The sequence below is a fragment of the Perca fluviatilis genome, chromosome 15, assembly GCF_010015445.1.
Source record: "Perca fluviatilis chromosome 15, GENO_Pfluv_1.0, whole genome shotgun sequence".
NCBI lineage: Eukaryota > Metazoa > Chordata > Actinopteri > Perciformes > Percidae > Perca > Perca fluviatilis.
Window position 1 is genome coordinate 23517961 of NC_053126.1, and position 16513 is coordinate 23534473.

The 16513-nt window shown below is 40.9% G+C and overlaps 1 protein-coding gene across 1 annotated transcript; it reads right to left on the reverse strand.

Annotated features, from left to right (window-relative positions):
* Positions 1–9483: 9483 nt before the first annotated feature.
* Positions 9484–16449, reverse strand: cbx2 (chromobox homolog 2 (Drosophila Pc class)). The gene is given in 6 exon segments (XM_039825946.1): positions 9484–12341; positions 12344–13255; positions 13332–13401; positions 13948–14013; positions 16190–16233; positions 16323–16449. Coding segments are annotated over 6 exon segments (1611 nt in total). The 5' UTR covers positions 16395–16449; the 3' UTR covers positions 9484–11894.
* Between the last annotated feature and the right edge of the window lie 64 nt (positions 16450–16513).

The window sequence follows — 16513 nt, forward strand, 5'->3', positions numbered from 1 at the left end:
TACACAGACTTTGTACTAGGGAACGGGCAGGGTAAAGTTGGTTTAAGTTCCGGTCCAACCGATTCAGACATTTGCATTCTCACATGCAGCTCCTCTTGGTTATGTCTAGATAAGTTCAGGGTTGCAGTGCATGTGTCGAAGTGAATATAGACAGATTTCCTGGATGCAAAGCATGTAATATCATTCCATAAAAATAACGTAGCGTACTTTAAAAAAAAAAAAAAGAAGCATTTTGCTTTGCATTCATTCACATTTTAAAATGTGTCTACTGTATTGTTTGCCCCTAAGCATCTTCACTGAAACTGGGAACTGCCTGGAAAACTGGCAGAAGCAAGCAGAGATTATAATTACTGTATCTTTGAAGAACAGTGAACAGCTAGAAGACTGTGCCGTGCTAGAGGACATTTTCTGATTGTGTGGTGGTGCTGATTTCCTCAATTGTTCTGCAGATCCAAACTCACAAAGCCTCTACCTATTTTGTGAGAAAAGCAACCTACTGATGCCTGAACAGAGGGAGAAGAAGAAAGCTTATACAAGAGAGGAACAAGGGGCGCAGGCGGCAGAGTTTGGAAGACTACAGATTTATCACCCAGCCATGGAGTGGAAAATAGTGCTGCTAGTCTGGAGAGTGGGTTTCCACTTCAGTTTAATTCAGTGTGAAGTGTTTAAGACATGAGTGTGGTTTGGGGAGATAAATGGGAAACCCAGGCTTTTTCCGTTGAGACTGACACCTCTCTGTATTCTGATCTATAATAACTTTCTCAGTAGTATTTTTCACAGTTAGTTGTTGACAGGCTGCAGTGGTAATTTGCTGCATGTTGATTCAGTATTTGAAGCATGTCTTGTTTTGGGTTTAAACTAAATTATTTTTATTTATTTATTTTTTTTCTGACACAACTGGAAGCCATCAGTTTTTGAGTTTTCATTGAAGGAATATTAATCACATCTGCTGTACGTAACTGCATTAAAGTATTTCAGGAGATATCTGCCATCTAGTGGTACAGATGTGTGCAGATGTTTTCCACAGCTGCACTTAAAGTGTAACTCACTCAGATGCTCCTCTGCCTGTGTCAGTGACGATGGATGCAGCATGCAAACTGCCGCACTGCTGTGGTCCATTAATTATAAAGCACAAGTGTTCGGCATGTTAACAAGGGCTAATATTAGCACAGAACATTAGCTGAGCTTGTATCTGATATGGAGCTCAAATATATATATATATATAAATATATATATATATATAGAGAGAGAGAGAGAGAGAGAGAGAGAGCGACTAAAGAATCTGTTTGAACAGCTTCGACTTGGTGAATCAAGAGCTCTCAAAACATTTGATCCATTTGGTACCTCAGACAGAACCTTACATTTATTAAATACTGTGCATGTCTGTGTGTGTTTGAAGACTCCCTTTGTGTGAGAAATCTGCACAAAATGGCATGTTTCATGAAAGCTGGATGACTTGGCTCTGATATTCTGGGGTCATTGGCACTGTTAATGGCGGCTTTATTACCATGGCATGTTAACCTGAAGCACTGCTTGCAGTCTAAGAAGAAGCCGAGGAGCTGCATGAAAATGATTACACCGCAATTATATCAGCCACTTTGTTGCGACTCCTCACTGCCCAGATGTCTGCCGCCTGCTGCCAAGAAATGGATTAGTTTCACGGCTCCTCTAATAAGACCGTTAGAACAACAGCGTGAGCTCAAATAAATAAATGAAAGCTGCAGATAGGGGGACAGAAATAGATTAATATTGCCAGACTGCGGCGTGTGTCTTCATCCTGCCATAGCTGGAAAACTGGCAGAAGCAAGCGGAGATTCTCATTATCTCTGAAGAACAGCGAACAGCCACAAGACTCTCACCGCGATCAGTCATACGTTCTCACACAGGACAGGCCAACGTCAAACAGAGAGTGTTTTGTATCCCCGTAAGGGCAGAAGTACAACTCAGGCGGTAATAAAACTCAGGCAGACCATGTTGGTCCTGTAAACGTAATCTGTGAAGTGTTAATTACAACCTGGCGCCTCTGTGAAGCTGTGTGTGCTGGAAGTCAGCTGAGTTGTCAGCTGCGTCCTGATCTCCCTCCCCTAAACAACATGGCTCGAGCCATGGCGACAGCCTTGGAAACGAGATTTTCTCTCTGTTGATGATCCTGTTTGAATGGGCTGCTTTAAACAAATTAAGAGCCAGTCAGATGCTGTGTTTGTGTGACCCCCTTTCTCCTCAGGGGTGGTGGAGGTGGGGGGTGCAGGCAGCCAGAGATCCTGTGTTGTTTACTGTCATTCATGTGAAGTGCCGAGAGTTTGTGTGTTTACCACACAAACCTTCTCACAGATGAAAATGCTCTTAAGGCTGCATTATGGCCCACACAGCAATGAGAGGCGGCTGCTGCAGAGCTGCAATGATTAATCGATTAGTCAGCTGGCCAACAGTTAATTGGCAACTATTTTGATAATCTTTCCTTCAACTTAAAAAGGCCAAACATTCTCTGGTTTCAGCTATAGTTTCATCTTTGGGCTTTGGACTGCTTGTCAAATAAGGAATAAAGGAATTTCAAAGACTTCCTCTTGGACTCTGGGAAATTATACTGAGCATTTTATAGACAAATCTGTTAACTGATTGATTGACAAAATATTCACCAATCAAGAAAATAATCATTAGTTGCAGCACCGGACGGCGGTTCGCTTTTGTTTTTTGAACTTTAACTGTTTCTCATTATTGACATCCATCAGCTATCAGCGCTGTTTGAACCTTGCAGAGCATAAAAACTGTTTTTTCTGTGCTCACTCTGGTTTTAAGGAAATGTATCCCTCCTCTCTTTGGTGAGACTTAATTCAGAAAGCCCTTTCTCTGTCTACCCCTGTCTCTGTAGCCCCAGAGGACAGGTTTCAGTCAATGAGCCCCACTCTTAGATTTTGTTATTTTGTTATTGTGTAATGGCCTCCAAAGGTTGAAGGATGGCTCCTTTACAGGTCTCCCCGAGGAGCAAACCCTCTATCTAGACATTAATCTACTGCTGTGAGACAGACACGCTTGTTTAGCTAGCACAAAGCCCAGTAAGCTGTTGTCTCTGAGAAAAAGCTGGCCGTCTCCAGAGCCACTGGAGGCTGCGATGGCTGGAGCCAGAGTAATGACCTGTGAAATTCACCGATAGAGTTGTCCTGTTGCACACAGGTCCGCCGGCACCGGGCCTGGTTCGGGGCCTGCCGCTGATTTATCAGCGCGCCTCTCCTGGTGCCAGTGGCTTAATGGAGTTTTATGTGGGTTGACCAAAGGGCCCCAGTTTTGTGGAAATTAATGTAGTATTTGGGACTGTCAAAACGTGTCACTTATCTGTTGAAATGCCTTAAAAAAAGCTACATTTTAAGATGTTGATTCCAAATTATTTGGTTAACTTGTCAATATTTGAGCTCCATTTCCACAAGTGTATCGTAGCAATGGTTTCAAATATTTGCATTGCTTTGTTGTGTGAAATAGTCAATATTTTCTCTCCTCAATCTGATTAGGATGTGAGGCTGAAAGTTAAGTAGATGAGCCTTTGAAGGTGGTAAGGAAAGTAGCTGTGTCTTCCACAGAGCAGATTATGCAAAGATCAGAGGGGCAAACTTCCCACTGGCACCTTCTGTCTGGTAGATACAGTTTGACTTTGTTACCTCAGTTTCACAGCAGAGGGAGATTCCTATTTATTTCTGCCCTGTGGGTGTTAAAAGAAACTGCTCGCTGGAAGAGAAACTGGTTTTCATATCAAAAACTGCCTTTTTACAATAACTCCTCAGACTCTTTGTTGTACTTCCTTCTGTCTTACTTTTTATGTACTACTATATCCTGTTCTTTTTGCCATTTTTTTTACAATGTTTTTCCAATTTTGTATTATTACTTAATCATTAGTGTTATTAGGCAACAAACATATTGTGTGAACACCTAAGCTAGTGGCTGTGCGAGTCTGCACAGTGGTGCTTTAAGTAAAATGCTAATGCCAGCATGCTAACTTGCTGATTTTTAGCAGGTATAATGTGTTCCATGTTTACCACCTTAGTTTAGTGTGATAGCATGCTGCTCATTAGCTCTAAACGCAAAGTACAGCAGAGGCTGTACTATAAGGTATTTGGTCATAAATAATCATGGCAGTCTATCCAGTACCAGTCAATATTTTAGTCTGGACCAAAGTGGTGGACCAACCAACATTAAGAGCCACGCTGCTAGTGTGGGTAATAAACAGTAATGTAAATGCTGGCTTGTACAGTTATGTCCATAGTTTTCACTGTTCTTATCAATCTTTTATATTAACATTGAATCGGTGACGATGTGAAGGTTCAATCCCAGCACTTACGGTTTCCATAACTTCTTGGTAGATATTTTTTTATTTTGCATTTAGGAAACAGGAACAGGAAAAGATAAAATCAGGTTTTCAAGTGGTACTGCTTAATAAGTATTGACACATTTAAAGGAACAAGCCGACTTATTGGGAATTTAGCTTATTCACCGTAACCCCCAGAGTTAGACAAGTCGATACATACCATTCTCATCTCCGTGCGTGCTGTAAAGCTGTCTGACGGCTCCAGCGGCAACAGCCCATCACAGAACAGGCAGGTGAATGGTTCCAGTAATCCTACTGCTCCAAATAAGTGACAAAAAATAACGCTAACATTTTATTGACATGTTGTTTATCATGCAGCGTGTAATAAAACAACGGTAACATGAGACACAGCCATCTTCTAACCGTAAACAAACCGGGAACTATATTCTCAGGCGGAAGAATATAGTACTTGGGCGGAGTGATATGCTCGCAGCAAGCCTGTCTGAGAATATAGTTCCCGGTTTGTTTACGGATAGAAAATGGCTGTGTCTCATGTTACGTTGCTTTTTGTACACGCTGTGACTCTACAAATCACAACATGTAAATAGGAACATGTTATTTTGTCACTTTTGTCACAATTCGGAGCAGTAGGCTAGTTGGAACCAGTTACCTGCAGGATCTGTGCTGGGCTAAGCTAATGCTGGAGCCGTCAGACAGCGTTACAGCACGCACGGAGATGAGAAGGGTATGTTTCGACAGTGAATAAGCTAAATTCCCAATAAGTCGGCGTGTTCCTTTAAGGCCACAAATCTATTAGATAGGTTAAATAAAAGAGAAACCAGTGTCCTTACTTCCTAACTGACAAGTAGAGATTTTGTGGTTTGCAATTCACCTGTCTTTGAACTCTGACACATCATTCGGTGTGCCTCAAGGCTCAGTTTTAGGTCCTTTAATTTTTTATCTTTAAACACTATGATGGCATCTATAGACACATCTGTGCTAATGTTATGCAACTGCATGTTGCTATGCACACAACACTGGGACTGGTTGTTCCTATTTAACTGTATGTTAGATAAACATGTCCAAGAACATCTTATCACTCTACCAGGACTTACAGTAACTGTACTACTTTTTTTTTTTTTCTGACCAAAGATATACTGTCAACTGAGCAACAGACGACAGTTGATGGTATTTCTACCTTGTTTTAAGAGGTAGAATTATTGGTGTTGGGTTTGACTTGAAGTTTGAACGACATATTAAGACTTTCACAAAGATTGCATTGTATTATTTCCATCCATTCATTTTTTTATCTGTTCAGTACTGAGAAACTCTTACACACTTTTCTTTCATTTGCAATATGCTTCTGTCTGACTTCTTTAAATAGCAATAAATCAGTTGTGGTTATCCCAAATGTTGCTGACAAGGACTGTAGGAAGTGACCCTGTAAACGGTCATTTAATTAGTTTTAAAGTTGTGTGCTCATAATATATAACATTTATCATTCTTCCAAAGTATCTAGAGTTGACCTGCTTATGATCCCCATAAGGCTAGGACTTAACATTTATTTTATTAACTTCTTATTAGCTTGCCCTTTAAAATAGCCTCGACATGGAAGTGAGAAAAGCAGTTGATATTATATTATATAATTATATAAGCTCTGACCCAAACTCCAACCTTTTCAGTCCAGTCAAAGTTATTATTAATTATTCAATTCTTATTTATCAATTTTCTCTGCCTTTTCCAGCTCAAAAACTCAAATCACTCAATGTAGTTTATTGTGAAATGTTTATTATATAATTTGTAACATACAAAACTGTATTTGCATAACTGCCTTACAAACCCAATAAATTAATTTCCCTCTAATTTCACTCATTCATTTATTGAGTTACTTCATATATGTATTACTTTGACATTTGATGTGTCCATGTAGAAGCTTCAAATTAATTCTATTGGAACAATATGGCTCTGGCATTGCATCTCTCTCACGTTTTACAGGTAGCTGAGTGACAATTGAAAAAGTGTTTCATGGAACGAGGATGACATCAGATACCACGACTAATCAATAGGTTTTCTCTCTGCCTGCTTGCCCTTCAGGTGTCTGTGAATTCAGAGGGAAGGAGGCGGAGTTCATCCGGTGTAATAAAAGTAAGCTTGGAGGAAAATGTGACAGATGTGGAGGCCTGTGCCAGCGAGAAAAGCAAGAGTGGGACTGTCAGACATGTCGACTCCGGTGTAGTGATGGATGGAGAGTGAGGTAAGACAGATGACATCGTCTGTCTGAGGCCGTGTTGTCATAGTGGAGGATTGCCGCTTGTCTTAACCTCTCAATATCAGAGAGCAAACTGAAGTTTGTTTACACTGCTCCAGTGGAGTGATTTAGAATGAGGGGCGAGGGAGACGTGGGTGTAGAAGGTATGCTCGCTGGAGGGTCGGATCAGGTTTCTAAACATTCCCTTTGAAATCGAATAGCAACCATCCCAGGCGTTTTAAACTCAACCAGCCCTGTTTGGTTACAATCCTCAAGGTAGAGAGGATTCCAAACACAAATACAAACAGAGAAAATGAAATATCAATATCAGTACTGGCCTTTAAATACCCATATTAGTCAGCATCCAGCTTGGAGTTTGGCTAAAGTAGAGAATAAAAGTTTTTTACTATTGCTTCTTTGCGATATGGAGCCTTTATAAAGCAATAAAAGAACAAAATATAAATGTTATGAGAAACCACTATGTACTTTTATGAATAATAGACCCGTTTCTGACAATATTTTCTATACTTTGTACTAGTAATTTACGTAGTGAAGATTGTGTGCCTGCAAAGATAAGTAAACTTTTTCTGCAAATGCAAAGGTAGGTAGCATAAGTTCCCATGTGTCCCTACTCATCCCTTTGGTTGCATCCTTTGTATCAATTGCTTACTTACAACAATGCATCATGGAAAAGGCATATTTCTGGCTTTTAAACAAAGGCCAGAGTTAAGCAAAGAGCTGACTGATTTATGGCATCTTGTGTTGCTAAAACAATAAGACGTTCTGGGGAAAAAAACAAAAACATCCCCGGAGATGAACTTGCTGAATGCTCTTCAAAACAACATGGTTTGGGGGGGTGTGTTATTGCGATGGAAGATGAATTGGAGTCTGGCTTATTTTGCCAGGAGTCAGGTGTGGGGGGGGAATCGGGGTTGGTGCATCGGCGCTGGTGGTGAGGTGGGGGTTTAGGCTCATTTCCAACCCCAGCCTGAAGTCAGTGCTGGGCTGGGTTGTTGGGTATATGTATGTGTTGGGCTGGGGGGGTGTGTGTTGGGATTACACTGTCACACTGTTCATACTGTTTATGCATACCAGGCCACTGTGAGTGCCTCTTTGTCGCGTAAGTGTTTACTTGAATTTATTTTGGGAGAATTCCACATGACTGGGACGGGGATCTCTATAAATTATGGAATCGAGTGCTTTGTGTAATGATAACTTCTGTCAGTTAGTCAGGCTGTGTGACAGTGTTTTTAAGAGTGTGTAAATACAGGGGTGGTGAAAGAGGGAGAGGGGTGTCTGTGTGTTGAAAGGTGCTGCAGACTTTCTTGTTCATTTAGTCTCTTCAGCAGAACAATAACAATGCTGTAAAATGAGCTTCTTACACCACTTTCCCCACATGTATGCTACTGAGAACCAGAATTTAGGCCTACTATACCTACTTCTGTTTACTTAAGTACTGTACTTAAGCACAGTTTTGATATATTTGCACCTTAGTTGAGTATTTCCATATTGTGCTACATTTTAGTTGGAAATATTGTACTTGTTATTCCACTACATTTATTCAACAGTTATAGTAACTACTTACTTTGTGGATTCAGTTTTTACATACAATAAATTGGCTTATAAAATATGAATAATCCATACCTTTTGGAAACTCCCAGAACCCAAAGGTGTCATCTTCAATAATAATTTTTTTGTCTGAACAGTTAAGATCCCTAAAGACATTCAGTATATAATGATATGAGGTATGGAAAAGCTGCAGATTCTCACATTGGGGAAGCTTTGAATTGATGTCACTTAAAACGGTTAATAGATTGTTAAATTGTCAATTATTTTTCTGTCTTTTGACTAAACGATTAATCAGCCAATCATTTCTGTACAGAGAACATAGCGCTTTTCTGATCTGTTATGATTACAGGTCATGAGTTAAGTGTGATAATAGCCATTTATTACAACAAAATGGCCAATTCTGGCAGCTGAGGAAATATGGGAAACCGGACAGACAGACTGGCTGTATTGTCCTCTGTTCACTCTGCTGTTACTAAGAGATTATTTGATTTGCGAGACTAAGTGCCAAATCAAAAGCTGAGTTATTCTGCAGTTGCCTCCCCTGTTCTCAGTGGAGCTCTGGACTCCAAGTTTGTAAAAGAGGGAATAAAAAAAAAAAAAAACGAAAAAAAAAAAAAAAATTAAAAATATACAGTAATAGAATCATATGTTTTGAAGCATGTACAGAAAGATGTAACATTTCTCTTGGCAAGCTCTTGAAATTAGAAACTGTGGTCGTAGATAACTTAAAACTCGAGCCAATGTTGAGAACAAAAACCTGATGTGGTTTGTATCATTGTATGTCTTTTACTATATAGGAGATATCAGTGAATGCTGTTGTACTATTATTATAGAGAAAATACTAATAAGTGGAACTGTAGTGGGAGCTTTTAACATAAGAGAATCAGAAAAGTGAGTTTGTTTGTTACATAATAACATGCACTGAGTTGAACAGATAACATGAACAGATTATAATTATGGCTAATTAAGAAACTGAAGCACTCTTTGGTGTCTTTGCCTTCAAGTACAACAGCACCATCTAGTGGTTGTTACAGTAAATGTGTCCACGAGTTGCAGTGGAGACAAGAGATAAAAAGTCTTGACTAGGTTTCTGTTATCTTGCTTCCTCCGTAATAGATGTGATTTATTTAGCAGTGGTGCTAATGAAGACTACACTGCTAACGCGCTGGAAGTAGTGTAACTGATTGGTCAGTTTGTAATATGTCCAATAGCAACTGCAGAAGCCCAGCTCGGTGCCTTCCAATTGCTCGTTTTGTACTCCAAAATCCAAACATATTCAATTTACAGTCGTTTAACTCAGATAAAAGCAGCACATTCTTACATTTTAGAAGCTGGAACCAGCAAATGTTTGGCAAAACAAACAAGTCACACATAAGGTTGTACCATTTATTAGTCAATTTGACAAGTGGCACAATACAAGGATTGATGACACCGTCCTACCCTGAAAGGCTCTTAAATTTGAAATAAATAAATTGTAAAGAGAACATACCATTGAGATGGTTAGTAGATCTAAAGTTAAAAAAAAAGATCACAACTGGAAACATACTTACGCCAAGTTCATTCTTTTCATTAAGAAAAGCAGATACAATAAAAAAAACATTCTCATATAAACACCGTGCGCTACCCCATAGCCTATACCATGGTAGTGACAAATGACATTGTGACTGTGCCTAGACTAAACTGTACCTACTGCCTGATGCATGTTTTTGACTTTAAAGAAATATATGCTGAAACTACATTGACAAGAAGACAGTTGCACTATATAATGCTGTTCACAACATTTTTTTCACCTGTAATATGAGAATTCACATTTTGTTTTCAGCTGGTCCTGAATGGAAACTATTTCAATAACTTTAATCTATTGCTTCATTAAGGCATCAAATATGTGTCTGTTCCATACATTTGTGATAAGTCTTCCTTTTTTTCGGTTTCAAAACAATACAGACAAGAACATGAAAATGGTGCAGTCTCTATGCTATGCTCTATGGGTACTCCTTTATTGAACAACCTGAAATTCTAGCTATCTTTGGGGTAATGCCTTTGTGTTTAGTCTTTGAGAGAAAGAAAAGGCACAGTCTGCAGAGCAGGATTAGACAGAAGAGTTCAGTCGAAGTGCTTTGTTGCTGAACTCCTCTCAAGGGAGCAGAAAGTAGCGCACATTGTTGTGGTTTCTTTTCCGTTACATCACATAAAAGATCTTTCTATTTTTTTTTTTTTTCTCTGGGAGGCCGGGCCTGCAGCTCCTGAACCCATGCAGGCAGGTGAAAAAATGAGACGTCTGCAGCTGCAAGGAAAAGAAAAACAAGAAAACAAAACATATCTGGTATTTCAGTCCTCGACATTTTGAAACACCAGCAGCAACCGACCCGACGACATCTGGTGTTTTTGTGGTCGGCGACAAACAATGCGGAGCGGTTTATTGTCAAGCTTTGTCCACACCCAGCCGTTTCCCACAGTGGTTTCAACGCGGTTGCCTCGTCTCAAAGGCTCATGGGGGGGGGAAAGCTCCAACAGACTGCGGGAGCGGCGTCGTCAGGTGTACTGACCGAGATCATCCCGTCATGTCAACACAAGCACCTATTCTCGGGCGTTTGTCCATATTAATTACGTGTCTGAGAAGAGTAGAGTTGCTGGTGAATGAAGTCCAGAAGTGATGCAGAGGCAGAAGAGCAAACCTCAGGCCGAGTCTTATCTGAACACTGAGATACTGTATCTGGCTCCCCACATGCTTCAGCCCGGTTGGAGAAACTGCCGATAAGATGGCTGTACTGTGGAATGAAACTTCTTTTTTAAGACGATAATGGTGCGCGCAGTTCAACGCCGGGTGGAACTCAGAGGCTGTTCTGATGGAGCTTTTCATTACACCAAAAATAAAAGCAGTTGTCCGCAGCTGGAGCTGGTCGCTGGTACTGACAAGTTTATACAGCATGAGAGTCACAATACATTTAGAGCTATACGAATAAAAATGACATGGACACAATGATGGTATATCCTGGAGAGAAAGGCTTTCCTATCCCACCGAGAAATGAATATACATTTGCAGCAAACGTCAACAAAACGAGGTAGCTAACTTATGAAATGTTAAAAAAATAAACACTGCTATACTAAAAATAAAAAATAAAACTGGTTTACATTAGCTATTGACTGATATGGATTTACAACACTGACACATGAACTAAATGTCTCCTACCCATAAAAGAAGCTACGCCTCCTGCTCATGCCTACCCTTTCATCATTTCATCATGAAGACATTCCTCTTATCTGCTGTGGTGTATGTTCTAACAAAACAGATTTCACCAACAGAGAAAACACAGAAGAGATCAACATGAATGATCCTACCTGCAACCTACACGGGGCATTGGAGTTTTGTCTTGACACTTGATGAATGAATGAATAAGTTATTTTTCTCCAGGACCCCAGTTACGACGCAAGTTTGGACTCACTGAAACCAAAAAGATTAGTTTCATCAGACTTGACCAAAACACAGCCTCTTGCACCTTGGTGGGCATTGCCCTTCCTCTGCTGCCATTTCTTGAACAATTTGTAGAGATGAGCAAATAAATAATCACAATCAATAACTGGGGTTCTATCCTTTTTGTTATCTTTTTTTTTTTTAAACCTAAAAACTGGTCTTTTACTAAAAGAAGATGAAGCGCAAATTGACCTCCAGTCGCTGATGCATTCCTCAGGAATTCTCCAGCCAGAGGTTTTATCTAATTCCTTCAGAACCCGAAACCCCCGTTTGCTTCAAAGCCCATCTGGTTTGCAGTGTCTGGAGTCCTGTCAGTAGTTGCGAATGCTGAAGAAGCCCACACTGGTCGGCGACTCCTTGACTGTGACAGTAACTAGATTAGCAGTGACATCCGTTACAAACACATGTTCTATCAGACTACGTGTGGGCTTCCAGTCCTGGTTCTGGACCGCCACAGAGCGATCCTGTCCAACGTATGAAGGATCCTGGTCCGAGTCGGAGCTGCTCTCCTCTTCGCCTGTGCTCATGTCATTCATTTTGGCTTTCTTGTCTTTGGAGGCCGATCTCTCTTGCTGGCTCTGGACCTCTGTGGAGGATTTCTGCACACTGCTCTTGTCCAGCCTGCCTTGGACTCTAGGGGTCTGGATTTCGGTCGCCTCCCTGGCCTTGTCTGCTCCAGGCTGGCGTGCTTTTGGGGGGGGCCGGCCCGGCCGCGGGGGGGGGGGGGGGGGGGGATTTTTTTTTCTGTTTTGGGAAAAGGGGTGGTTTTCCTTGCTGGGTTTGTTGCATTTCTCAGGCCTGACGTTGGAGTAGTGCCATTTCCAGGAGCATCGTTGCTTTGCACCAGTTTGTTCTGAAGGTTGAGTGGCTGAGGGCCAGAACCTTGATTGGAGGAGGCATTTTTCGATGGTAAGGAAGCCACTGCTTTAGTATTGGGTATCCGCTGCATTGTTGACACGGGGGCCTGGGGTTTCTTTTGTCCATTGGGGGAGCTTAGTGTATGCTGACTGCTTCCTTGAACGAGGTGTTTGGATGCATTCAGATTCAACGCCGCTACCCCTTTTGATTTACCAGTAGCTGCTTTCAAATCCAGACTTGTCCCGCTGCTCATACTGGAGATGGACAGTTTACCCTCAGCAACATTCCTGCTCTGGCTGGATTTGTTCACGGAGGGGGAGGCAGGCTGGACCGACCTGCAGGATCCCACGGTGCTCAAAGAGTTTTTAACAGCCCCGCCCTGGGTCAGAGGGCTCCTGTTCTGACCACCCACTGTATCCCGAGGCGAGCCCCGAGGGAAACCCATGAAGGTGAAGCTCGCTGGGTGAACGGGCTTCTTGATCGCCCCCGGAAGATCAGTATCTTTGGACGACTTCAGGATTTTGCGAGAGCCCTTGTTCTGTGGAAATTCCTTGGCTTCAGTGGACTGAGGTTTCCTGCTTCGCTTCTTTGGGGGCTCCTGTTTTGCGACGATAATCTGTGCCTTCTTCTGAGGGACAGGGTGAAGGTCTCGCGTTCTGACACCCGGGGATGCCTTTTTAGCGTGGCCGTTGTCGTTGTCGTCGTCGTCGTCTGACGAGGATGAAGAGGAGCAGCACGAGGAGGAGGAATCAGAGGACGCCGATGACGAGCCAGATGAAGAGCTGCTTGACTTTGGAGCTTCAGGCACATTTTCCTAAATGGAAGAGCAGATGTCAGATACGGTGTACTACGCCGACAAAGAATAACATTGTGCGTTAAATTGTACTTACTAGGATTTTCCGTGGTCGTCCCCTCGGCCTTTTCCCTTTCTTGCGCATTAGAAGCTCTTTTTCTTGCTCTCTGTAAAAAAAATAAAATAAATAAATAAAAAAACAAGTTAACGAATGCTTAATTGGGGATTTTGACTGTTTTGTAACTAAATTTGACGTTTTTGTTGTTTCAGTGTATTAATTAGGTCTGAATTTTTTTCTATGTTTCAGATTTTGCTATACTTTCTAATGCAATGCTAAAAATGCAACAAGTTCAAAGTTGTATTGTCATATGCACAGTAAGGAAACCTGTTTCCCTGTACAATGAAATTCTCTCTTTGCTGTCCACAGCATGCCGAACAATGTAAAATCTACAATATATACTACAAATATACAAAAATAAAACAATTTTACAAGGCAGCATGTGAAAAATAAAGCAGCAATAATAACAACAACAGTAAACCGTGCAAATGTAAATAGTACAAGTTAAGAATGTGTCTAAATGCTGGAAAATATGCCATTTTTATTGAGATTGCATAAACCACCAAATCATATCACTTAATGTGTGTTTGAGTGTTACAAGGCTAATGTTTAACTCCACTCATTGATGGGTTAATGTCTCAATAAGGACACTCACTTTTTGTTGAATGCGGCCAACAGTCTTGGGTCAAGGATGTTTTCTTGGGGCTCCCAGCTGTTGTGTCTGAAATAAATTAACAAGTGGTACACATCGAAGTATTAAGTCAAAATAAAGCAGCAAGGTGGCCCAGCAAGATTTGATGTACCCTCCAGCCTCAGCAGGGACCCCAAATTTAGAAAAAGACTGTTCAACAGTTTGTTCATTCGTTCAGAAACAGAGGACTCGGGTGTTCCAGCAGCCGTGAACTTACTATAGACGACCTGTGTGTTTCCTGAGACAAACTATTTAAGGATTGGCTGAGAAAGACCATGAAGAAGTCCGCTCAAAACAGACAAATAGCTCAAATCTATTATGCTTGCGTCCACAGATAGGTACACTCTAATTTAACCATCAAACAAGAACAGTGGAAAGCTTGATATGCAGTGTAAGGGATTTGAACCGAGAATCGTTACTTGGTTTGTCTAACAGCATTGAAACCATTTCCAACAGGGATTTCAGAAGGCTGCATCTTGATTAATGTTATATATTTTTTTTTTACTTCTGACAATCACACCCATTTTAAGCAGTGGCTGTCCGGCTGTGCAGAGGTGAGAAAGTAGTTTGGTTTTGAATCCCTCTTCCGAAGTGAAACGGAATAAGCTTCGCTATCAATTTACCAAGGCTAAAAAAAGAGGATGCAGGGGAGAAAAGTGAAGAAATTGGCGTTCTCCAGGCAGCATATTACAGGAAATAATTATGTCAATGTAATATCACAAATTTGTATCAATAATTTTACACACACATAAAGAACAATGATTCATAATACATGCAAGTATAAACAAACACCATAATTAACAGACTAAGGGCATAGAAAGACAAAGGAGAATATAAACACAGATAGATAATAGGCCTTTAGACTTGTATGACAAAGGAAATATTGGCTGGTTAGAAGAAGTAATTTCAGGGCTCTTATAAACTGCTGTGAAGACGGATTCAAAACTGACTGTTGATCTCTGGAGAAAAACATGAACACACCAGGAAGGAAGAACATTTTAAGGTCGTAGAAGTGCTGTGAAATGTGTGGGAAGTGATGAAAATAGCCTAACTTTGATGCACTGGTGATGGCACCGCATGGTGTATTTTAAATAGCAAAAATAATCTTTTTTTTTGCTTCTTTGTGGCACCTGCACATTGTGGTCCAGTGCTTCTTCTTTTTTTAAATAGCTGTACTAGGCCTATACCTTTTCTAGATATGAAAACCAACGCATCTGTAAGCTCCCTTTCCCTAATTTGACGGTCTAATTATTTGTCCATATTTTGGAGAATTACAAACTTGCTTAACTGCAGCAGAAACAAACTCAAAACTGGCCATTGTGTGTTGTCTTGAAGTGATCTGAACTACATGCATTTGTAATGACCTCTCTCCTCATTACTTGTTGAATAGCCTTTTCTGATCAGCTGTCACCACTGAAATAATCAACCCCCACCCTTTACACACTACACACACTACGCGCGCGCTCTCTCACACACACACACACACACACACACACACACACACACACACACACACACACACACACACACACACACACACAAAGGATGTGGTTCTAACAGAAAGCCATGGAGCTGGCAGGCAATAGTGTGCATTGATGGTGGATTACAGCAACAATGTGGAGTGAACAGAAAGGGCAAGTGACAAGAAATGAAGGCAGAGTGGAGCCTTGCAAGCAGCGACATAAATGCTGAATAAAAGCGAACTAAAAATAAATAAATAAATAACTGTAGACTGTGGTTTTATATAACGAATCTAACACTACAGGCTATAAAATAGTTATTAATCTAAATATCTCAAAAGTCCTCGCAGATTGGACTGATTGGTGTTTGAGTCACACACTAATAACTTGTTTAAAGTAAGGAATACAATTACTAAAACATAACGACTAGCTAAATAGGAAGTATTAAAAACCAGAAAGATAAAAACCGATATAGTCTAGAAAGTGTTTGCTTTGGCTTTCCGCTAACTTCTCAAATGTGAGGTGTTATGAACAAAAGAAATCAAATATAAAGGCAGATTTTGAAGATAATTACGAACAAAGTGTCCTATAGAAACTCAATGCGATGATTTCGCGCCGTTGTAGTTCGGACTCGGCGATTTGAGTAAAACAAATAAGGGTTTAGCGGACAGTTTAACTGAAAGCAACAAGCGACACGTTGTTGTTGTTTTCATTGTTTCGGGCTGAGCAGCCCCACTTGTACTTACTTAGAAGACCACCCCCTCCACTTCACCAGAAACTCCAACTTTCCCTGAAAGAAACCAAGAGCGGAAGAACGTTTGTAAAGCAGCCGATAGAAAACAACCGCGGATAAACGTTTCAATGTTTCACAGCTCTGACCTTTCTCAGCCGTTTGTTTAAAATGCATTCCGCATCAAAAACCTGCTCTCCCACGGCGCTCAGCTCCTCCATTTCTGCCTTCACAAGAATCCTTTATCAAAAGAGAGGTGCGTCCAGTTCGTCGGATTACGCTAGGGCAGGACCGGATGTTCACAGCCTTGCCTTCAAAATAAAGCTATTACTAGGTAGAA